We start from the raw sequence: 22,796 nt of genomic DNA, 5'->3' as shown, positions 1-22,796 counted from the left end.
AGCTTGGTCTCTGCTCTGTTTGGGACTTTTCTGAGCAGCTGGTGAAGCGGTGAATCTTTTGAACGCCGTCCTCAGGTCTAATTTCTTCCTTTCCTTAAAACCAGCTCCGGGCTCCTGCAGCGGCCCCCCGGCTCCACTTTCCAAACTGCCCTCCTTCCTGATGCAGACTGAGGAGAATCTGCTCCACCAGCTCCGCCCCTCCCTGATCTCGCCGTCTTTGCCCGCAGCGTCACGGCGCTTCATTTCCTCGGGTTGGTTCTCAGCTCGGTGCTCCCAGGGGCTCCCGCTGGTTCTGGTTCTGCCCAGCTGCAGACCCGCCGGCGTCCTCCTCAACCCGGCCCACTCCTCATCTCCATCCTTTGTTGCCATGGAGAAGCTAAATACTTTTGCTGCTCGCTGGGGGCGCTTCAGCTATTCTGCACACAGTGATGAACCATCGGCTGCCGAGAAGAAACGCCTGGAACCTGCAGGAAGAAGAAGACCTGAGTTATGACAGACAGATTAAGATTTCTTTACAGGAGGGATGAAACTGATCAGATTATTGATCCAAACGCCAGCTGAAGCAGATCCTAATCAGAGGTCATTGTGCAGCTGAGATCAGGAAGGAAACCCTCTCTCACACCTGCTCTGCTTTTCATAAATATGACAGTAAAAGGGTGCATCACGTGGGAAAAAGCTACTCTTCTAACAGCTCAGACCTTTAAAGCCTCCATATTGTGTAAAACTCCTTCTTCCTGCTCCTGGGAGCAGATATCAGGGCGTCTGAGGTCACCAGCAGGTGTAAAGCTCCCCAAAAACACTCCTTAGGTTGGCTCCGCCTCCTCTGCTAAGCCCCGCCCCCTCACCTCCACCCTGCTGGAGGGATGAAGCCAGTTCTGGTGGAAATGTTCTGCTGTCAGCTGCACTGAGTTGTTCCACTCCAACAGCAGTTTACAGCACATCTGTAACTCATCTGGATCTCACAGCAGCAGCAGGACAGGTGTAAACGCTCACCTGTGAGACGCCGTGGTGAATCCTGGATGCTAACACAGCTAGCACAGCAACAACACCTGAGAAAGGTCAAAGGTCATCACAGGTCATCTGATTCACTGATAAACTTCTACCGTCCTACAGAGTTACGGGAGCTTTGATGATCAATCAGAGCTTTGATGATCAATCAGAGCTTTGATGATCAATCAGAGCTGTGGTCAAACAGGCTGATGGTCAAAGTGAGACCGGAAAAAATGGGATAAAACTAACGAGTTAAAAATGTCTTCAAGAGAAATCAAACACTGATTGATTTATTGATTTTACTTCCTTCAGGGAGAATCGACTCACACAGGATCACAGCTCAGCTGCCACCTCACACAAAGTTTACAACAAGCCACTGGTCCTCAGTCGGCTTAGACGAGTCGTGATGATGTCATCAGACGTGCATGATGATGTCATCGGGCAGGTAAATGGATCAGAGAATAAAGCAGCGTCTCACCTGGCAGCGTCCGGCGGATCCGATCTGTTTCACAGGGACGTCGGCAGGATGTGAGCTCGCCTCTCCTCTGCTGCTCCGCCGCCCCAGTTTCCATAGCAACCCCACTGATTGGCATGTTGTCTGCGCCTTCTGTTGGGCGGGGGTGGGGTGTCCCCCAAGGGCAGAGGGAGATTTTATTCCTTTTAATGAGTTTCTGCCAGATTTCATCTTCACGTCATGGGTTCTGTGAACACGTGCGTTCATTAAGGCGAGGACACGTGGCGTGGAGCCTCGACCACAAAGTGACACAAAAACCAACAAATACACAAACACCTCCAGAATTAGAGCTGATCTGAGCAGAAGAGACAAAAAACTAGGTTTTAATTAGAGCTGCCTGAGGTCTCGCACTGATGATGTCATCACTGCAGCTGGGACTGATTGTTCTGATGGTCGCATGTGCAGGTTAGAGAGACACAAAAACACACAAAAACAAAGACACACAACAACAAAAACACACAAAAATACACAAAAACACACAAAAATACACAACAACACACAAAAACACACAAAAATACACAAAAATACACAAAAACACACAAAAACACACAAAAATACACAAAAACACACAAAAATACACAAAAACACACAAAAACACACAAAAACAAAGACACACAACAACAAAAACACACAAAAACACACAAAAATACACAAAAACACACAACAACACACAAAAACACACAAAAACACACAAAAATACACAACAACAAAGACACACAACAACAAAAACACACAAAAATACACAAAAACACACAAAAATACACAAAAATACACAACAACAAAGACACACAACAACAAAAACACACAACAACACACAAAAACACACAAAAATACACAAAAACACACAACAACAAAGACACACAACAACAAAAACACACAAAAACACACAAAAACAAAGACACACAACAACAAAAACACACAAAAATACACAAAAACACACAAAAATACACAACAACAAAGACACACAACAACAAAAACACACAAAAATACACAAAAACACACAAAAACACACAACAACACACAAAAACACACAAAAATACACAAAAACACACAAAAACACACAAAAATACACAACAACAAAGACACACAACAACAAAAACACACAAAAATACACAAAAACACACAAAAATACACAAAAATACACAACAACAAAGACACACAACAACAAAAACACACAACAACACACAAAAACACACAAAAACACACAACAACAAAAACACACAACAACACACAAAAACACACAAAAATACACAACAACAAAGACACACAACAACAAAAACACACAAAAATACACAAAAACACACAAAAATACACAACAACAAAGACACACAACAACACACAAAAACACACAAAAATACACAAAAACACACAAAAACACACAAAAATACACAACAACAAAGACACACAACAACAAAAACACACAAAAATACACAAAAACACACAAAAATACACAACAACAAAGACACACAACAACAAAAACACACAACAACACACAAAAACACACAAAAATACACAAAAACACACAACAACAAAGACACACAACAACAAAAACACACAACAACACACAAAAACACACAAAAATACACAACAACAAAAACACACAACAACACACAAAAACACACAAAAATACACAACAACAAAGACACACAACAACAAAAACACACAACAACACACAAAAACACACAAAAATACACAAAAACACACAAAAACACACACAAATACACAACAACAAAGACACACAACAACAAAAACACACAAAAATACACAAAAACACACAAAAATACACAAAAATACACAAAAATACACAACAACAAAGACACACAACAACAAAAACACACAAAAACACACAAAAACACACAAAAATACACAACAACAAAAACACACAAAAATACACAACAACAAAAACTAAAAACAACAAAAACTCAAACCAATAAAAACTGATTTTCTGCTTCTTCTGGGGAGTTTTTGTCACATTGCAGCTTCTTTCTTTCTTTCCGTTTCGCTGATTCCTGGAAGGTTTCTGGGACGGAGGCTGATTTTAAACCAGATTTTACACAAACTGTCTTTGATCTGTTTAAATCCTTCATGTCTGGAAACAGCTGAGGTTTGATGTTTCTGTCACTGAAACACATACAGATTCTGGAGTATTGATCAGTAATCAGTTATTGATCTGCTGATTTAGTCTGTTTTTAAAGGTGTGAAGCAGAAGAAGAAGCTCCAGCTTTTAGCTCCTCCATTTGTCCCTAAGCAACGCAGGAGTGGACTGAAAGGCATTCTGGGAAATGTAGTTGGTAAAGGTTCAAAAGCTGATATGAAAGCTTCCTGTTTACGTTCAGACTTCACCTGCTGGGACCACCTGCTGGGACCACCTGCTGGGACCACCTGCTGGGACAGCTGGGACCACCTGCTGAGACCACCTGCTGGGACCACCTGACAGGGCAGACTGCCCTCAGGAGCACCTGAGGTTCATTTTTACTCTCAGACAGAGCAAACAGGTGAGACACCTGAGAGCTGAGATCAGCCAGCGGGTCACAATCATCTTCCAATAAAACCAAAAACACTAAACTTCAGACGAACTCATTGATGCTCTGAAACTCTGAGAAGTGAAACCTGACCTGAAACATCACAGCGGCTGTTTAACACCTGGTTCCTGGTTCTTAAATGCAACGTTTCCATTGCATTCGGTCACAGTTTAGCTTCTGAAAGCTGTTTGTATGACATTAAAACACCTGGTCACCTGACTGCAGAGCAAACATCCTTCCCAGGGTTCAGCTTCCTCAGAACTGTGGCTTTAAAACTGGGAGAAACAAGAAAACTTTACAGGAAACAGCAGCGTCAGCGTGGACTCAGTTTCCCAGAATGCTTTGCTCTCTGCTGACCCCTGCTGGACCTCATGATGCACAAATATATCTAAATATTGATGTAAAACTATAAAATCAATCGATTTGTTGTCAGAAACAGATATCAATAAGACGTACAACGGATTCAGTGGAAAAACGTCAGGAATCAATAAAAGTGATCAGCAGATCGATCAGGAGAAGAAAGCAGAGACAAAGAGCTGCGATTGGTGGAAAAACATTTATTTACAAAACGTTCCATCGAAGAAAAGCAAACATGTAGAAAAACTTCCTGTTGACACAGACACAGAAGAAGAAAGCACAACAGCCACTGATCAGTGATCAATAACAGCTCAGCTGGCAGAGCATCATCAGTGTGACGTCAGAATCAGGAGAGGACGATAAAAAAATACTTTCTTTCTGCAGCTGAACTCATTTATTGATTAAACCGAAGGCTGGAAAACACGGTTTAAAACGGTTTTAAGTCTCAGAACATGATGAAGCTGCTGGATCAGGGGTTCACTTAGTTTATCACTCACTGCTGCTGGATCAGGGGTTCACTTAGTTTTACTCACTGCTGCTGAAGCTGCTGGATCAGGGGTTCACTTAGTTTCACTCACTGCTGCTGAAGCTGCTGGATCAGGGGTTCACTTAGTTTTACACTCACTGCTGCTGAAGCTGCTGGATCAGGGGTTCACTTAGTTTTACTCACTGCTGCTGAAGCTGCTGGATCAGGGGTTCACTTAGTTTTACACTCACTGCTGCTGAAGCTGCTGGATCAGGGGTTCACTTAGTTTCACTCACTGCTGCTGAAGCTGCTGGATCAGGGGTTCACTTAGTTTCACTCACTGCTGCTGAAGCTGCTGGATCAGGGGTTCACTTAGTTTCACTCACTGCTGCTGAAGCTGCAGCTACAAGCTGCTGGATCAGGGGTTCACTTAGTTTCTCACTCACTGCTGCTGAAGCTGCTGGATCAGGGGTTCACTTAGTTTCACTCACTGCTGCTGAAGCTGCTGCATCAGGGGTTCACTTAGTTTCACTCACTGCTGCTGAAGCTGCCGGATCAGGGGTTCACTTAGTTTTACTCAGTGCTGCTGAAGCTGCTGGATCAGGGGTTCACTTAGTTTTACTCAGTGCTGCTGAAGCTGCTGGATCAGGGGTTCACTTAGTTTTACTCAGTGCTGCTGAAGCTGCTGGATCAGGGGTTCACTTAGTTTCACTCACTGCTGCTGAAGCTGCTGGATCAGGGGTTCACTTAGTTTCACTCAGTGCTGCTGGATCAGGGGTTCACTTAGTTTTACTCAGTGCTGCTGAAGCTGCTGGATCAGGGGTTCACTTAGTTTTACTCAGTGCTGCTGAAGCTGCTGGATCAGGGGTTCACTTAGTTTTACTCAGTGCTGCTGAAGCTGCTGGATCAGAGGTTCACTTAGTTTCACTCAGTGCTGCTGGATCAGGGGTTCACTTAGTTTCACTCAGTGCTGCTGGATCAGGGGTTCACTTAGTTTCACTCAGTGCTGCTGGATCAGGGGTTCACTTAGTTTCACTCAGTGCTGCTGAAGCTGCTGGATCAGGGGTTCACTTAGTTTCACTCAGAGCTGCTGAAGCTGCTGGATCAGGGTTCACTTAGTTTCAGCTGAGGAACAGCTGCTTTCATCATGTTCTGAGACATAAAACCTGAGAATAAAACGGGTTCTGATGGATCGGTTCTGCGTCAGCGTTAAAAACAGAGAGAGCTGCCACCTGAAGGCATGCTGCACCCGACAGGTGAGGTCAGAGGTCAGAGGTCATAGAAGCGTCCATCAGGAGAAGCGCCCCGTGTTCTGACCTCAGGACCTCCGAGGCTCAGCCGAGTCCCACAGCAACACACTATGATCACATGACACGAACACACACCTGCACAGGTACAGCTGTCAGAACAACACACACCTCCAGCGATGACATCATCTGCTGACATCACTCCACCGGCACGCCGTCCACGCTCTCCTGGGAGATCTCAGAGTCCAGCGAGTAGCAGGAGCTGCCGTTATCCTGAGCGTCTCTGTTGGCTTCCTCAGAGAGCAGGGCCGAGGCCCCGCCTCCGGCGCCCGGCTCGGCGCCGCCCTCGCAGAAGTGGGCGGAGCCCTGGAAGAGCTGGCTGCAGAGCCGGCTGTAGCGGTGGTAGCGGCCGGGCTTGCCGGTGTGCGTGTACATGTGCTCCTGCAGCTGGCTCTTATGGGAGAAGCGCAGGCTGCAGACGGCGCAGGCGATCTTCCGTTTGCGTGAGTGCAGGACGGCGGCGGCGCCCCCCTCCCCGCCGCCTCCCCCCCGGCTCCTCCGCAGCTCCGCCGCCAGCTGGTTGGCGAGCGCCTGGCTCTGCCTCAGCGCCTCCTCCAGGCAGCCTGCGTCCAGCTGCTCCTGGGTCCCTGGGGGCCCCTCCTCTGCGGTGGCGTCCGGCTCGCCGCCCTGCGGCAGGCGGGCGGGGTCGGGGGCGTGGCTGAACAGGTGCTCTCGCAGGCCCTCGGGTGAGGAGCAGCGCTCGCCACAGCGGGGACACAGCAGGGGCCGCTGGCCGGGGCTGCTGCCCTGAGACCCCGCCTCCGGCCCCTCCTCGCCATCCTCCTCCACGCGCTCCTGCTTGATGCGATTTGAAATGTCCGAGTCGTCGCCCGAGGCGACGGAGCAGACGTTCCGCAGAGCCGAAGCCTGGTGGTCGGCAGGCTCCGCCTCCAGCCCGACGGCGAGGGCGAGCTGGGAGTGCGCCCGCGCCCCCCGGCCCTCCGGCGCCCCGCGGGACACGCCGCTGCTCTTGGGGACCGCCTCCTTGGTGGCCAGCTGGGAGGAGATCTGGATGCCGTACAGGTTGGACATGCGGACCGCGTCGGCGGCGGCGGCGGCGGCGGCGTCTCCGGGCTTCCGGCACAGCTGGTAGGCGTGGAGGAACTTGACGCCGTCCTGCAGCCGGCTCTGGTCCACGGGCTGCTTGGGACACATTCCGGTGTACATGATGTGCAGCAGGTAGCTGAACACGTCCGGCTGGATGTCTGTGGGCTGGATCTTTATGCATTCACTGAGGACACAGAGGGACAGGGTCAGAACCAGCCGGGTCAGAACCAGCCGGGCCAGAACCAGCTGATCAGAACCAGCCGGGTCAGAACCAGCTGAGAAGAACCAGCCGGGCCAGAACCAGCCGGGTCAGAACCAGCCGGGTCAGAACCAGCCGGGCCAGAACCAGCCGGGTCAGAACCAGCCGGGCCAGAACCAGCCGGGTCAGAACCAGCCGGGTCAGGACCAGCCGGGTCAGGACCAGCTGAGAAGAACCAGCCGGGTCAGAACCAGCCGGGTCAGAACCAGCCGGGTCAGAACCAGCCGGGTCAGGACCAGCCGGGCCAGAACCAGCCGGGTCAGAACCAGCTGAGAAGAACCAGCCGGGTCAGGACCAGCCGGGTCAGAACCAGCCGGGTCAGAAACAGCCGGGCCAGAACCAGCTGAGAAGAACCAGCTGATCAGGACCAGCTGACCAGGACTGGTTGGACCGGATCATTTGATCCAGATCATCCAGACCGGATCAGAACCAGCTGATTCAGATTTTACAGTGGTCTTTAGACCATATCCCAAAACACACCAAACTATCAGACCAGAACTCCAGAACTCCAGAACTGTTCTAACTAATTTAACTCCGGACCCGATTTAGGAAAAGAAAATGAACTCCTGAACTTCTACAGAAACAGAAGAAAACTGCAGCAATCTACAGGATAGACAAAGGACTCCTCTTTGGACTCAGTAGAACCCGGTTCTGCTGAGTCCAAAGAGTCTCCTTCATTTCCACATGTTTTTAGGAGCTGGCTGAACTGGACTCTCCGGGTCATATGTTCTGTGGTTTGGTTCTGGTCTGGACCGGCAACAACAGGCCAGATCTGGACGAACGAGATCCAGAAACTCTGCAGAACAGCAAGAAAGCATGAAGCTGGAGCTCAGAGGTTCTGCTGGAGGTTCTGCTGGAACCGGTTCTCACCTGGACTGATGGATGAAGATCATCTTGAAGTAGTTGGAGAAGGCGGCCAGCACGGCCCGGTGGGCTTTGAAGTAGACGTTTCCGATGGCGACGGTGCAGTCGCACAGGAAGCCGAACTCTCTCTGCACGTTGAGCTGCTGCAGCAGGAAGAGGCTGTGGGACGACACCTCCATGACCCGTCTGAAACACACACAGGTTCTGGTCACTGCAGAACCTGTACCAGCACTGCAGTGCACTGTGGGTAAATCCTGCAGGACGCCACAGGGAGTGTCAATGAGATGTGGAGAAAGTTACAAAAATGTGTTTTTCTTTTTAATTCCAAATCATTTGTGCAAAATAAGACAAAAAATCCCAGATAACATCTTACCTTTTCTAAAAAAATCAACTGTTCTGAATGACTTTTGTTATGTAACAAAGCAAAAGGTGAAGAGGGAGGACAGGTGCTGCATGGGTGTGAGTGTGCTGAGCTGCCACCAGGGGGCGGTGCGGGCTGCTATAACAACAACAAAAATATAACAACAAAAATATAACAACAAAAACATAACAACAACAAAAATATAACAACAACAACAACAATATAACAACAACAACAAAAATATAACAACAACAAAAATATAACAACAAAAATATAACAACAAAAATATAACAACAACAAAAATATAACAACAAAAATATAACAACAAAAATATAACAACAACAACATAACAACAACAAAAATATAACAACAAAAATATAACAACAACAAAAATATAACAACAAAAATATAACAACAAAAACATAACAACAACAAAAATATAACAACAACAACAACAATATAACAACAACAACAAAAATATAACAACAAAAATATAACAACAACAACAAAAATATAACAACAAAAATATAACAACAAAAATATAACAACAAAAATATAACAACAACAAAAATATAACAACAAAAATATAACAACAAAAACATAACAACAACAAAAATATAACAACAACAACAATATAACAACAACAACAAAAATATAACAACAACAACAAAAATATAACAACAACAACAACAATATAACAACAACAACAAAAATATAACAACAACGAAATGGGTTTCCTCCTCAGGGTGTCTGGGCCTCCCTTAGAGATAGGGTGAGAAGCTCAGTCCTCCGGGAGGGGCTCGGAGTAGAACCGCTGCTCCTCCAGAGAGGAGTCAGATGAGGTGGCATCTGGTTAGGATGCCCCCTGGAGGCCTCCCTGGGGAGGTGTTCTGGGCCCGTCCCACTGGGAGGAGACCCGGGGAAGACCTGTAACATCTGCACACACCTGGATGATCATGTTCAACATTTCAGGATCAGAGGAGCTGCTCTTTGCTGGTTGAAGTATATTCTGGACTGGAACCACCTCTGAGCTGCTTCCTGTGAAATATGCTGACGACAGCTTAAATGAAACTTGAAGAAACCAGAGAAGAAGAAGTCGGCTTCAGGCTTCTGGGTGAAAGTACTCTTGGCAAAAGTAATCTGAGTAAAAGTACTTTTTGGCGAAAGTAATCTGAGTAAAAGTACTTTTTGAAAGTAATGACTAAAAGTACTTTTTTGAAAGTAATGACTAAAAGTACTTTTTTGAAAGTAATGAGTAAAAGTACTTTTAAAAAGTAATATGAGTAAAAGTACTTTTTAAAAAGTAATCTGAGTAAAAGTACTTTTTGAAAGTAATCTGAGTAAAAGTACTTTTTTTAAAGTAATCTGAGTAAAAGTACTTTTTGCAAAAGTAATCTGAGTAAAAGTATTTTTTAAAGTAATCTGAGTAAAAGTACTTTTTTTAAAGTAATCTGAGTAAAAGTACTTTTTTGAAAGTAATCTGAGTAAAAGTACTTTTTTGAAAGTAATCTGAGTAAAAGTACTTTTTAAAAAAGTAATCTGAGTAAAAGTACTTTTTGCAAAAGTAATCTGAGTAAAAGTACTTTTTTGAAAGTAATGAGTAAAAGTACTATTTTGAAAGTAATGAGTAAAAGTACTTTTAAAAAGTAATATGAGTAAAAGTACTTTTTGCAAGTAATCTGAGTAAAAGTACTTTTTTGAAAGTAATCTGAGTAAAAGTACTTTTGCAAAAGTAATCTGAGTAAACGTACTTTTTGCAAAAGTAATCTGAGTAAAAGTACTTTTTTGAAAGTAATGAGTAAAAGTACTTTTTAAAAAGTAATCAGAGTAAAAGTACTTTTTAAAAGTAATCTGAGTAAAAGTACTTTTTTGAAAGTAATCTGAGTAAAAGTACTTTTTGCAAAAGTAATCTGAGTAAAAGTACTTTTTTGAAAGTAATCTGAGTAAAAGTACTTTTTGCAAAAGTAATCTGAGTAAAAGTACTTTTTAAATAGTAATCTGAGTAAAAGTACTTTTTGCAAAAGTAATCTGAGTAAAAGTACTTTTTAAAAGTAATCTGAGTAAAAGTATTTTTTAAAGTAATCTGAGTAAAAGTACTTTTTTGAAAGTAATCTGAGTAAAAGTATTTTTTAAAGTAATCTGAGTAAAAGTACTTTTTTAAAAGTAATCTGAGTAAAAGTATTTTTTAAAGTAATCTGAGTAAAAGTACTTTTTTGAAAGTAATCTGAGTAAAAGTACTTTTTTGAAAGTAATGGATAAAAGTACTTTTTTGAAAGTAATGGATGAAAGTTCTCTCCGGGTCGGGAATGAGATCCTTCCCCAAGTGGAGGAGTTCCAGTATCTCGGGTCTTGTTCACAGTGAGGGACGAATGGAGCGGATCGGTGCAGCGTCTGCAGTGTTGCTGCACCGACCCGTCTGTGAAGAAGGAGCTGAGCCAGAAGGTGAAGCTCTCTATTTACTGGTCAGTCTACGTTCCCATCCTCACCGATGGTCCCGAGCTGTGGGGAGAGACCGAAAGAACGAGATCGAAATGGGTTTCCTCCGCAGGGGGTCTGGGCCTCCCTTAGAGATAGGGTGAGAAGCTCAGTCCTCCGGGAGGGGCTCGGAGTAGAACCGCTGCTCCTCCGCATTGAGAGGAGTCAGATGAGGTGCATCTGGTTAGGATGCCCCCTGGAGGCCTCCCTGGGGAGGTGTTCAGGGCCCGTCCCACTGGGAGGAGACCCGGGGAAGACCCAGGACACGATGGAGAGACTATGGCCTGGGAACGCCTCGGGGTCCCCCCGGAAGAGCTGGAGGAAGAGCTGGAGGAAGAGCTGGAGGAAGAGCTGGAGGAAGTGGCCGGGGACAGGGAGGCCTGGGTTTCTCTGTTAAAGCTGCTGCCCCCCCGACCCCCGGATAAGCAGCAGATGATGGATGGATATTTGTTCAGGTCTATAGTTAGTTTTACATCAAAATTACTTAACCACAAACTCTAAAGATCTCAACCTACTGATTTTTCTGGGTTTGCACCTACTGTCCAAATGTAAACAAGATTTTGGGCTAAAACCGAACACTTTTGTTTAATAACAACAAACAAAAAGACAAAATAACAACAAAAACACAGAATAACAACAAACAGACAAAATAACAACAAAAACACAAAATAACAACAAACAGACAGAACAACAACAACAAAGACACTGAAGCCGCTCCTCTGACTGAAGGACCTCCCTCTCTGCTCAGCAGCAGCACACCTGTCCCTCGTGCTGGACATCTGTGACATCACAACATCTCCACCAAGCTCCACCCACCTCCATCCTCAGCTAAAGTACCAGAAAACGACACCCGGAGCACCTGGACACGTGACCTCTGACCTGAGTGAAGGTCACCTGCAGGACACGCGCGTGCACTGAGAGGAGGAACGGGAAGGGGGATTCAGATGTCTTTGAGCCACAACAAACCACAACCCACGCGCACCGGAAACCGTACCCCCGCGCGACCCAGCCACACCACAGCTTGGCGCGTGCATGTCACATCGCGCCTGTCGGGCTGGCTGCAGTCTCCTCCATCCTCCTCCCTCTCATCCACATTCATCAAACACGCACGTCCTCAAACATCACCAACAAGCAGGCGCACAAGCTCGCGCCCCGATCCCTGCACACGGCCTCTGTCTGCGCTTGCCGTGCACGCGCACCGTTAATCAGCCTCTTACCGCAGAAACGAGCAGATTGTCTTCAGGATGAGGAGCCGATTTGTTGCTGCAGACACAATCTCGCAGAGCCGCGTCACATCTCGCGAGAGGAAGGGTCAAAAGGGTCTGATCACGTCATCCCAGCAGTTTAACGTGTAATCAGTAATCAATGATGGCAGTTTGAACGTGTTGAAACAATCTGAGAGAACAAAGAAAACTAACTACAAAAAAAAATGAGTAAGATCAATAATCACAGTGATCAGAATGAGCCATAATTGATCAGAATGAGTGGTTTTAAATCATTTTAACATATATTATATATAGATACAGATAGTTACTCTATTGATCCCAGAGGAAACAGGTTAGCAGTTAGCTGTAAGTTAGCATCAGATGCTAGCAAGCAATGCTTTCTCATCAACAGTAATGCCAGAGATGTGCACAGCGTAACTCGTAGTAATGCATGTGTACCGTTAATTACTGCGTTTAAACATTTTGGATATATTAACCTCATTAAACAGTTGTACCTGGAGACCTCCATCTTTATCAGAAACATGCCGATAATGTAATCTTAAAGGGGAACTCTGGTATTTTTAAACCTTATTTCTGCATGAAATACGTTCATCTACTCACCGAGAACAGTTTGGTGAAAGTCGGCGTCCTTCAGAAGATATTTAGATAACTGGAGATCCATATAACGGAGTGAACGGGGCTTAGAGGATGCAGCCTCTAAATAAGGCATTATCTGTCTTTATTTCACCAATACTTTAAGAAGAATGAATGAATGAACGTGTGCTATAGCTCTGTTAGCTCATAGCTGCTGTTAGCTCATAGCTCTGTTAGCTCATAGCTGCTGTTAGCTCATAGCTCTGTTAGCTCATAGCTGCTGTTAGCTCATAGCTCTGTTAGCTCATAGCTCTGTTAGCTCATAGCTGCTGTTAGCTCATAGCTGCTGTTAGCTCATAGCTCTGTTAGCTCATAGCTGCTGTTAGCTCATAGCTCTGTTAGCTCATAGCTCTGTTAGCTCATAGCTGCTGTTAGCTCATAGCTGCTGTTAGCTCATAGCTCTGTTAGCTCATAGCTGCTGTTAGCTCATAGCTCTGTTAGCTCATAGCTCTGTTAGCTCATAGCTGCTGTTAGCTCATAGCTGCTGTTAGTAGCTGCAAGTAGCCACATAACAGCAGCTATAGGAGAGCTAACGGAGGGATTTCTACACAGGCACTCTACTGGGACCACTTCATCCACACGCCCCCTGCAGCACAGTTTATTCACTCCGGTAAGAACGTCCATCTTACTCAAAGTCGTCGTTCACGTTGTCAAAATCTGATAAATATCCTGCCATGTTGCACAAAACTATCAGCAGCAAACTCTGTGTGAAGTTAGCCGACTGTCACAGAGCACGGAGTGAATAAACTGTGCTGCAGGGGGGCGTGTGGATGAAGTGGTCCCAGTAGAGTGCCTGTGTAGAAATCACTGGATCTGGGGTTCACTTAGTTTCTCACTCACTGCTGCTGTGTTTTGTCTCAGTTTGTGTTCCATAAATAATGAGACAGGTGATATATCTGAGGTTGGGTTCACTGAGTTTCGCACCTGCTGAGGAACAGATGTTTTTATTACGTCATGAGACATAAAACCTGATGAATCAAAGAGGATGGACTCCGTTTAAATATGTTTTTTATTGTTATTATACATTTATTTTTCTATAAATTGTGGTTTTAATTTGAAGTAGGAGGATCTGACCGGAAGTCTTTAATTTGACTTCCTGTGGTGTCGGAGCGGCAGTCTGTGCGGAAGTTCTTTCATCCAGCAGGGGAGGAAGAAGAGGCTGTTCGTCGTCTCGACTTTCCGCCTGAACACAACAAACCCTCCGGGGAGGAAGCTCCGGCGCCCCGGGAACATCCGCTCTCCGCACCCGACAGCAGCAGCTTCTCCGCGGGCCTCCGCTACCCACGGTGAGTCCGCTGCTCCCCGGCCGGCCTCCTCGGCTGGTCGGCCGTGAAAGTAAGAAAATCTCGCCGCGGCCTGCTGCTCTCGGAGCTGGCTGAATGCGGTGGCAGTGCGGGGGTGGCGGAGCTGTTTGCGGGAGAGATGTGGCTCCGTGCCGTCAGTTATCGGCGTTTACGTGTCTCTCATCCGGTTTAGATTTTCAAAGTAAAGACTTAGCTATGCAAGCCGTAGTGTTGCGTGTATGAGAAGCCCTCGATGTACGCCGTGTTTACTTTGCTTTAAACTTTACTTTAACTGGGTTTATGTGTAGCGGAGCACCGTCCGCACACGCCCCTTTCCTTTCATTTCACTTGTCATCGTGTCCCTCTTTTATTCTGGAGGCCTGGGTGCCGTAACTTCCGCTGTAGTAGATGTTAGCATTAGCCTCGCGCAGCTAGCCGCGGCGGAGCTGTGAACTCCATCTTGGCTGCCCTCCTATCAGCCCCTCCGCGGCCTGTCCTGCCCGGTCCTGTTGCCTCCCGCGGGCCCCGCGGAGTGGGTTTGCCAGCCGGAGAGTGCGTGACAGTGCCCCCGGCGGCTGTGTGCGGTCACACGGGGACCTGCTTTTGGCGGAGTCCTACTGACCGTCAGAACTCTTATTTTACGGGTTTTCTGAACAGAGTTTGGTGAGAGGCAGGTAAAACCCAGACTGCAGCGGCTCAGGTTATTTACAGAAGCCTGTTTGGTTTGGACACAGTTCGGGGCAGCAGAACAGAAATGTTCTGGTTCTGGTCTGACTCAGCAGGTGCTTACAGATGTGTTGAGGTTAAAACAGCTGATCTCTGACTTTAAGATGGAAGTTAAACGATTGATCATATGTCAGTTATCGACTCTTTCAGTGAGGCTTTGATAACAGAAGTTCTGACATTGAGCTTCAACATCGATTAACTTTTACTGAATTCTTCCACTGACCTAAATATTTGTTGAAATCCATCTCAAAGCTGAAAACTATTTCTATTTAAACAAAGATGCTATTGAGCTGGTGAGTGACGGAGTGGAGCTTCATGGAGATATTTGGTTTGGGCTGGCCGGGCTCCTCGGGCTGGGAGGAGTCCATCTGTGGCGTAAAACTGATTCACAGTCATGTGACCTGCGGTTTGGTGTTGGGAAATGACTTGTTCTGTTGTCTGCAGGGCGATGGCGAGGCCGAGCCACAGCGATCATGTCCTCCAGCAGCTCAACAACCAGCGGGAGTGGGGCTTCCTGTGCGACTGCCTCATCGCCATCGGAGACATCTACTTCCGGGCGCACAAGGCCGTGCTGGCGGCCTGCAGCTCCTACTTCAGAATGATGTTCATCCGGGACCAGCAGGGAGCGGGCCGGCTCGACCTCAGCAACATGCAGATCAGCGCCGAGTGCTTCGACCTCATCCTGCAGCTCATGTACCTCGGGCGCATCGTCGTGGGGAGCTACGAGTTCGAGGAGCTCAAGGCCTCCATGGCGTACCTGCAGATGTACTACATCCCCGATTCTCTGGAGGACCTCCGGGACATCAGGAGCTCCAACCTCACCCCGTCTTCATCAGCCTCCTCATCCAGCTCCTCCACCGGGCTCAGCGGCAGCAAAATGATGTTCGGCGTGCGCATGTACGAGCAGCAGAGGCCCGCGGCGCCGGAGGCGGAGCGTTCAGCAAAGGCCGCGAACAGCAGCGGGCGTCCAGCTGTTCCAGCAGCTGTCAGCAGGCCCCCCCCGCCGGCCGAGGACGTGGCGGCGCCGCCTCTGATTGTGGCGCCGCCCGCTGCAGACGGCGAACAGCCGTGTGACCTGAGGAAGAGGTCCGGCGGCAGGAGCACGGCCCTCAAAGACCGGCCCCGCTTCGGCCGCACCTACACCTGCGACGACTGCGGCTTCGTCTTCAGCTGCGAGAAGCTTCTGATCGAACACATCCTGACCTGCACCAACCGCAAGGCCTTCCATCCGCCCCAGGGGAACCTGGAGGGCGACAACGACTCCAGCAAAGCAGAGAGCTCCGCCTCCGAGAGCACGGAGGAGCACCGGGTCGTCTGCAAGGGTGAGGACGACCCCGACCTCCCCATCCGGTCCGTGGCAGCTGGGACCGACGGCGAGCCCGGATCCACCAGGAGCATCAAGACGGAACCAGAGGAAAGCATGTTCCCCGAGATCGAAATGGTACGGGTCGGCGAGCACGCCGCCAAAAACTGTGGCGCTCGACTGAGTGACGGCGCTCGCAAAGACTCGCCGAGGGAGAAAACGGGACCTGAGCGCGAGCCGGAGCCCGGTGCCTCGGGTTTGGAGGGCAGCAGCGACCCGGTCGAAGGCCGCCTGTCGAGCAGCAGCGACGCAGGAATCCCTGCAAAGCTGCGGAAAGTAAAAGACGAGCGGCAGGACGGCGAGTGCGCCCCCTGCGAACTGTGCGGCGCCCCGTTAACCGACGAGGACAAGTCGGCCCACTACCTGTCCAACCACATGGGCCACATATGTGCCTGTGGGCGCTGTGGCCAGGTGCTGATCAAAGGCCGGCAGCTGCAGGAGCACGCGGAGCGCTGCGGCGAGTCCCACGGCGGCGAGTCGGACGGCGAGGACGAGGCTTCGCTGCTGGGGGAGCCGCAGGGCATGGAGGAGGCGGACCTGGCCTGCCCTCACTGCGGCCTGCTGTTCCAGAACGAGAGCCTGGCACTGGAGCACGCCCTGTCCTGCCACGACCACGAGCTGTTCCGCCCCGTGATGCTGGAGGAGGGCGGCGAGCCGGACCACCGCCGGAAACACTTCTGCAGCATCTGCGGAAAAGGCTTCTACCAGCGCTGCCACCTGCGGGAGCACTACACCGTGCACACCAAGGAGAAGCAGTTCACCTGCCAGACCTGCGGCAAGCAGTTCCTGCGGGAGCGCCAGCTCCGCCTCCACACCGACATGCACAAGGGCATGGCGCGCTACGTGTGCCCCGTGTGCGACCAGGGAACCTTCCTCAAGCACGACCACGTGCGCCACATGATCTCCCACCTGGCGGCCGGCGAAACCATCTGCCAGGTGTGCTTCCAGATCTTCCCTGGCGGCGAGCAGCTGGAGAAGCACATGGACGTGCACCTGTACATCTGCGGCGTCTGCGGCGAGAAGTTCCGCCTCCGTAAGGACATGAGGAGCCACTATAACTCCAAGCACACCAAGCGGCTATAGAGCGCCGCGGCTCCTCGCCGCTCAGACCGTCTCTTACTGAAAGCCATAAATGTGAGAACAAATCATGCACTCGGACGCCAAAAAGACCCGTTTTTATCTGCACTTTTCCATGTCTGCATCACCTGAACAGCTGTTCGAGCATCGGGGCTGGTGATTGGTGGCTTTGCTGTGGGGGGTGGAGCCTGTAGCCGCAGCTTTTAGTTACTGCTTTAATTTGTGTGTCGGTAATGAACCCCAACAGGAACAGGTGTGTATCAGAGTGGGGGGGGGGGGGGTGTCGGTAATGAACCCCAACAGTACAGGTGTGTATCAGAGTGGGGGGGGCTGGGAGCAGACTCTCAGGGGAGTTTCTGTTCGGAGCGAAGCCTCAGCTCTTATTTTTATTTCCCAGAATACTAAAGTCTCCCGTGTGGCAGACGGCGAGCTCAGCCTGAATCCCGCCTCACGCTCGGTGCCTTTACTGTCATTCACAGTGATGCATGATGGGGGATGGAGGTTCTAGCCCCGCCCCTCAAAGGGAGTCCAACAGAAAACACTAGAATCAGCTGGTTTCCTTTCATTTGTTACTGTAATGCCTTATGTTGGTCCCTGGAATTCTGCTGAATCAGAACCGGTTCCAGCTGCTTGTAATTAACCAAAACATCTGAAACCGGTCAGAAATGAGTCCAAACTACTTCCTCCCAGACCAAACTTTCCTCCTGAACCAGTTCCAGTTCCAGAATTAGGTTCTTCCAAACAAACCAAGTAAGTGTAAAAGAACCCAAGAGGCTGTAGGACCCGTTCAAAGTAGTTTAGAACCTGCTGCGTCAAACCCGGTCCAACCCAGTTCTCAGAGTTCTTACAGGACAACCAGTTCTAACCCAGTTCTGTCTGCAGTGTTCCAGCTGGTACGAACTGGGACGGTTCCAGTTCTGGTTCAGAGTGGGTTATGCTTCCAGATCCATAAGAACCTGTTGCATCTAAATGACTCACCAGCTGGTTCTGGTCCGATCCAGATATGAAAGTAGTTCCTGAAGAAGAGCTCTCTCCGGTTTCCTGTGGATGTCCACCACAGCTGTTGTTTTCTCCTCCTTCAGCTTTATTTCCTGTTTGAACAGCTTCTTCTTCTACTGAATTACAGCCACTAACAGCGCCCTGCAGCGCCCCCTCTGGTGACTCAGCACAGCTGCGTTTATTCACTTCAGGTCCGATCAGCTTTGATGGGTTCTGTGATGGAGAAACGAACCGGTTTCTACACAGTTCTATGCAGAACTAGCTCTGAACTTTAACTGGAACCAGAACCTTTTTAAAACTTGTCAGAAAAGTGATGAAATATTTAAAGAGGCTCAGTTTTTATGAACCGGTTCTTGTTGAGATCCAAAATGTTTTTCTGATTCAGGAGGTGAAACTTTTCAGAACCTCTCACCTGTTAACTCAAACTATTCTTTCTGCTTCAGGGACCTTTAAAACTAATTCAGAACCAGATCCACACCAGCTGAAACCAGTCCAATACGGAGTGGCATCAGAACCAGCTCAGAATGAAATGGTATCAAATCTGTTTGTGTCGCTCTGACTCTGCAGGAGGAATTGAAACGGTTCTGGATCCTGGTGGACAGAACCATGAGTGTTTGTGTTCAGATGGTTCTGTTGATATTCTGCTGTGTGAAAACGGGCCTTTTCAGATCTTAATAAACCAAGTGAACTTCTGTTTGTGGACTCAGTGTGTTTTCAGTGTGTGTTACAGCCCTGACCCCTGACCCCTGACCCCTGACCCTGCAGCCGAGGTCGTCACCCAACACCTGAGACTGTGACGGAGCAGAGCCAACCGGGTCATGACTGGAACCGGGTTAGTTCAGGCTGCAGTACACAGTGTGTCCACATGGAGGAGCAACAGGAAAGCTGAATCAGAGGAAATCCCTGAATGTACGAAACTCTGTGATTCCTACGTTAACTTTGACTTTTATTCCTGAACTCAACATGTTTCCTGTTCAGCTTAATTTAATCTGTGAACAAACATCATTTCTACACCTCTGTTATTTTGTCCCATTCCTCCTTAAACAGGTCTTCAGGTGTGCAGCAGGGCGGGGGGGTGGTTGTATGTGTTGATTTTCAGCCTTTACTCATTCTGTCAACCCCATAAACAGACTAAACTGATCAGTTTTACATGTTATAACATTCCTAAAAGGCTTTAAATAACTTTTACAGCCACAAATTGGAAAAACTTGGGATAGTTTTCTGCAAAAAACAGTTATTTTGATGTTTTCTCTTACTTTTACTTCCTGTCAGTCAGTCTGAACTCAACATGTTTCCTGTTCAGCTTCATTTAATCTGGGAACAAACATCATTTCTACACCTCAGACCTGCAGCATCCCATAAAGTCAGTGAACCTTTTCCCACTTTGTCTCCTTCTGCCAACACTTAAAGCCGTTCTGACTCTGAGGAAACCAGGTGATGCAGAGTTCCAGCTGTTATTTTGTCCCATTCCTCCTTAAACAGGTCTTAAGGTGTGCAGCAGTGCGGGGGGGTGGTTGTTTCTCTGCTGGGGACAGGTCAGGACTGCAGGCAGCCAGTCCAGCACCCGTACCTCTTCTTCCTCAGCCAGGCCTTTGGACTGTGGCAGAATGTGGTTTTCCATGGTCTGCTTGAACAATGCTGGGACGTCCCAGGAAAAGATGTGGCCTTGAAGGCAGCATATGTTGCTGTAAAATCTCAGGGAACTTTTCTGCATTAATGCTGCCGTCACAGAAGTGGAAATGAGCTTTGCCCCCTGATCCAGAAACTCCTCCAGGTTCCCTGAATGCTTTAATGATATTCTGCTCTGTAGAGGCAGAAATATGCAGATCCCTTCCAGTCTTTCTCTGAGGAACTTTGTTTTAACACAAACTGGAGCTCCTCTGAACATCTTTGCTGCTCAGACTGTCATGGAGGCTGCTTCAGGACCAGATCATTATTTTTTACCTCGTTACAGACTTTGTTATAAAATGTGCTGCAGATCTGAAATATAAAAAGCGTTTATTAAGAAACAAAATGAAGGTGAAACTGTCTGAATAAATGTATCTGCTTTTTAAATACTGTCCCTCCTCTCCCAGCAACAGATTTACTTCCTGTTGCAACATGAGGAGATTATATCTGACAAAGCATTTGTCTAAAAATAAAAGTCAATCTAACACAGTTTAATCCAGGATGGGGGGGGGGCCTGGTCCCGATGGGATTAAACGAGCTGAGCTACAATCAGTCAGAAACCTTATTAAACTGATGGACCGACCTGCTGATCAGGATCCGGTATTCAGTGGGTTTCTGACCTGAAGATCATCATTTTTACAGATTAAAGCGCTCAGATTAACACGATGGAGGATTTTTTCAGGACACAAATGGCTCCGCCTGATGTTTTCTCAGAGAAACTGAAGTCAGCATCTCTAATGTCAAACTTCATTAACCTTTGTACAATAATTCAAGTCCCTGATGTTAGCTACAAAGAGCTTAATGGAGCGGCTCCATCTACTTGAATGCTCTTGCAAAGGCTTCTGTCCCAACTGGGTCCCTCCGTTGGTCCCAGGATTGTCGTCTAGCAGCTCCTACACCACGCCTAAGACAATCCAAACTCTGTTCATGTGTCGTCCCACGATGGTGGAATGACCTACCGAGCGCTACCAGAACAGGGGCGTCCCTGTCTATCTTCAAGAAGCTCCTGAAAACCCAGCTCTTCAGAGAGCATCTCCTATCCCAGCACTTACCTTGTACTTCCCTCCCCCCTCTATCTCTGCACTTTATCTTTCTGCTCTTCCTTCTATGCCTGCACCCTATCTCTACTCTGTCCCCTCTGACAGAGTCGGACTCCTGGGTTCCTGCTATGGAGCTTATTGTTAGCTTTTTATAAAGCTGTTATATCTTCATTTGTAAGTCTCTTTGGATAAAAGCGTCTGATAAATACAGAAACAGAAAACAGCTAAATTATGAGTTTAACGCAACATAAAACAAGTTAAACATGCAGAGAAACAGAATCCATCAAAGTTACACAAAGACTCAGGAAGAAAATCTGATAACCAGCATCAAAGTTACCCTGGACTGTGTCCCACTGAGAGGGCGGAGGGAGCAGGTGGCAGGAAATACAGAGTTATAATCCCCCCCCAGACCCTGAAGAAGGAGCCTGTTCATCAGAAGATGGGAAGGCGATTTGATATCCGTTAATTAAGGGGTCTAACTGCCACCTGTCGGGGTCTCGCTGCCACCTGTCGAGGTCTCGCTGCCACCTGTCGGGGTCTAACTGCCACCTGTCGGGGTCTAACTGCCACCTGTCGGGGTCTAACTGCCACCTGTCGGGGTCTCGCTGCCACCTGTCGGGGTCTCGCTGCCACCTGTCGGGGTCTCGCTGACACCTGTCGGGATCTAACTGCCACCTGTCGAGGTCTCGCTGCCACCTGTCGAGGTCTAACTGCCACCTGTCGAGGTCTAACTGCCACCTGTCGGGGTCTCGCTGCCACCTGTCGGGGTCTCGCTGCCACCTGTCGAGGTCTAACTGCCACCTGTCGGGGTCTCGCTGCCACCTGTCGGGGTCTCGCTGCCACCTGTCGGGGTCTAACTGCCACCTGTCGGGGTCTCGCTGCCACCTGTCGGGGTCTCGCTGCCACCTGTCGAGGTCTAACTGCCACCTGTCGGGGTCTCGCTGCCACCTGTCGGGGTCTCGCTGCCACCTGTCGAGGTCTAACTGCCACCTGTCGGGGTCTAACTGCCACCTGTCGAGGTCTCGCTGCCACCTGTCGGGGTCTAACTGCCACCTGTCGAGGTCTAACTGCCACCTGTCGGGGTCTAACTGCCACCTGTCGAGGTCTCGCTGCCACCTGTCGGGGTCTAACTGCCACCTGTCGAGGTCTCGCTGCCACCTGTCGGGGTCTAACTGCCACCTGTCGAGGTCTCGCTGCCACCTGTCGGGGTCTCGCTGCCACCTGTCGGGGTCTAACTGCCACCTGTCGGGGTCTAACTGCCACCTATCGAGGTGTGACTGCCACCTGTCGGGGTCCTGGCCCAACAGCCGCCGCTGCCACAGACGTCACTTGATCTAATCCTGAACGCACCACCAGTGGTAAATGGACTTGTACTTGTATAGCGCTTTTCTAGTCTAGCTGACCACTCAAAGCGCTTCACTACATGCCGCATTCACCCCACTCATACAGCACGTCTTAAGATTCACATAACTACGTGCTTTTTTCTAATCATTCATACCCCCAATGATACACTGGGGGGCAACGTGGGGTTCAGTGTCTTGCCCAAGGACGCTTCGACATGTCGCCGGGGAAGCCAGAGTCCAACCACCGACCTTCCGGTGGGCGACTGCTCTTCCTCC

At 48.5% G+C, this 22,796-nt stretch overlaps 2 protein-coding genes across 4 annotated transcripts; one reads left to right on the top strand and one right to left on the bottom strand.

The window, feature by feature from the left end:
- Positions 1 to 5,243: 5,243 nt before the first annotated feature.
- On the bottom strand, positions 5,244 to 12,571 carry zbtb25 (zinc finger and BTB domain containing 25). Of its 3 annotated transcripts, none has more exons than XM_072362088.1 (3): positions 12,380 to 12,571; positions 8,333 to 8,512; positions 5,244 to 7,387 (listed from the first exon to the last, which is right to left on the bottom strand). In XM_072362088.1, the coding sequence occupies exons 2-3, from the start codon at positions 8,503 to 8,505 to the stop codon at positions 6,295 to 6,297; spliced, it is 1,266 nt and encodes a 421-aa protein (XP_072218189.1). In that variant the 5' UTR covers positions 8,506 to 8,512; positions 12,380 to 12,571; the 3' UTR covers positions 5,244 to 6,294. The 3 variants fall into 3 exon arrangements, with proteins under 3 accessions (XP_072218189.1, XP_072218187.1, XP_072218188.1); XM_072362086.1 differs by lacking the exon at positions 12,380 to 12,571 and adding an exon at positions 8,700 to 8,821 and having other exon boundaries at positions 8,333 to 8,580; XM_072362087.1 differs by lacking the exon at positions 12,380 to 12,571 and adding an exon at positions 8,700 to 8,821.
- Positions 12,572 to 14,117: 1,546 nt separating this feature from the next.
- zbtb1 (zinc finger and BTB domain containing 1) lies at positions 14,118 to 19,162 on the top strand. Its single transcript, XM_072362075.1, has 2 exons — positions 14,118 to 14,307; positions 15,475 to 19,162. Exon 2 carries the CDS (start codon positions 15,479 to 15,481, stop codon positions 17,474 to 17,476), a length of 1,998 nt encoding a protein of 665 aa, XP_072218176.1. The 5' UTR covers positions 14,118 to 14,307; positions 15,475 to 15,478; the 3' UTR covers positions 17,477 to 19,162.
- The last annotated feature ends 3,634 nt before the right edge of the window (positions 19,163 to 22,796 follow it).

This window comes from Leuresthes tenuis, unplaced genomic scaffold (genome assembly GCF_036924035.1).
Source record: "Leuresthes tenuis unplaced genomic scaffold, fLeuTen1.0.hap1 SCAF_13, whole genome shotgun sequence".
Classification (NCBI taxonomy): Eukaryota; Metazoa; Chordata; class Actinopteri; order Atheriniformes; family Atherinopsidae; genus Leuresthes; species Leuresthes tenuis.
Note: the sequence above shows the minus strand (reverse complement) of the source record. Positions and strands in the feature narration are given on the sequence as shown.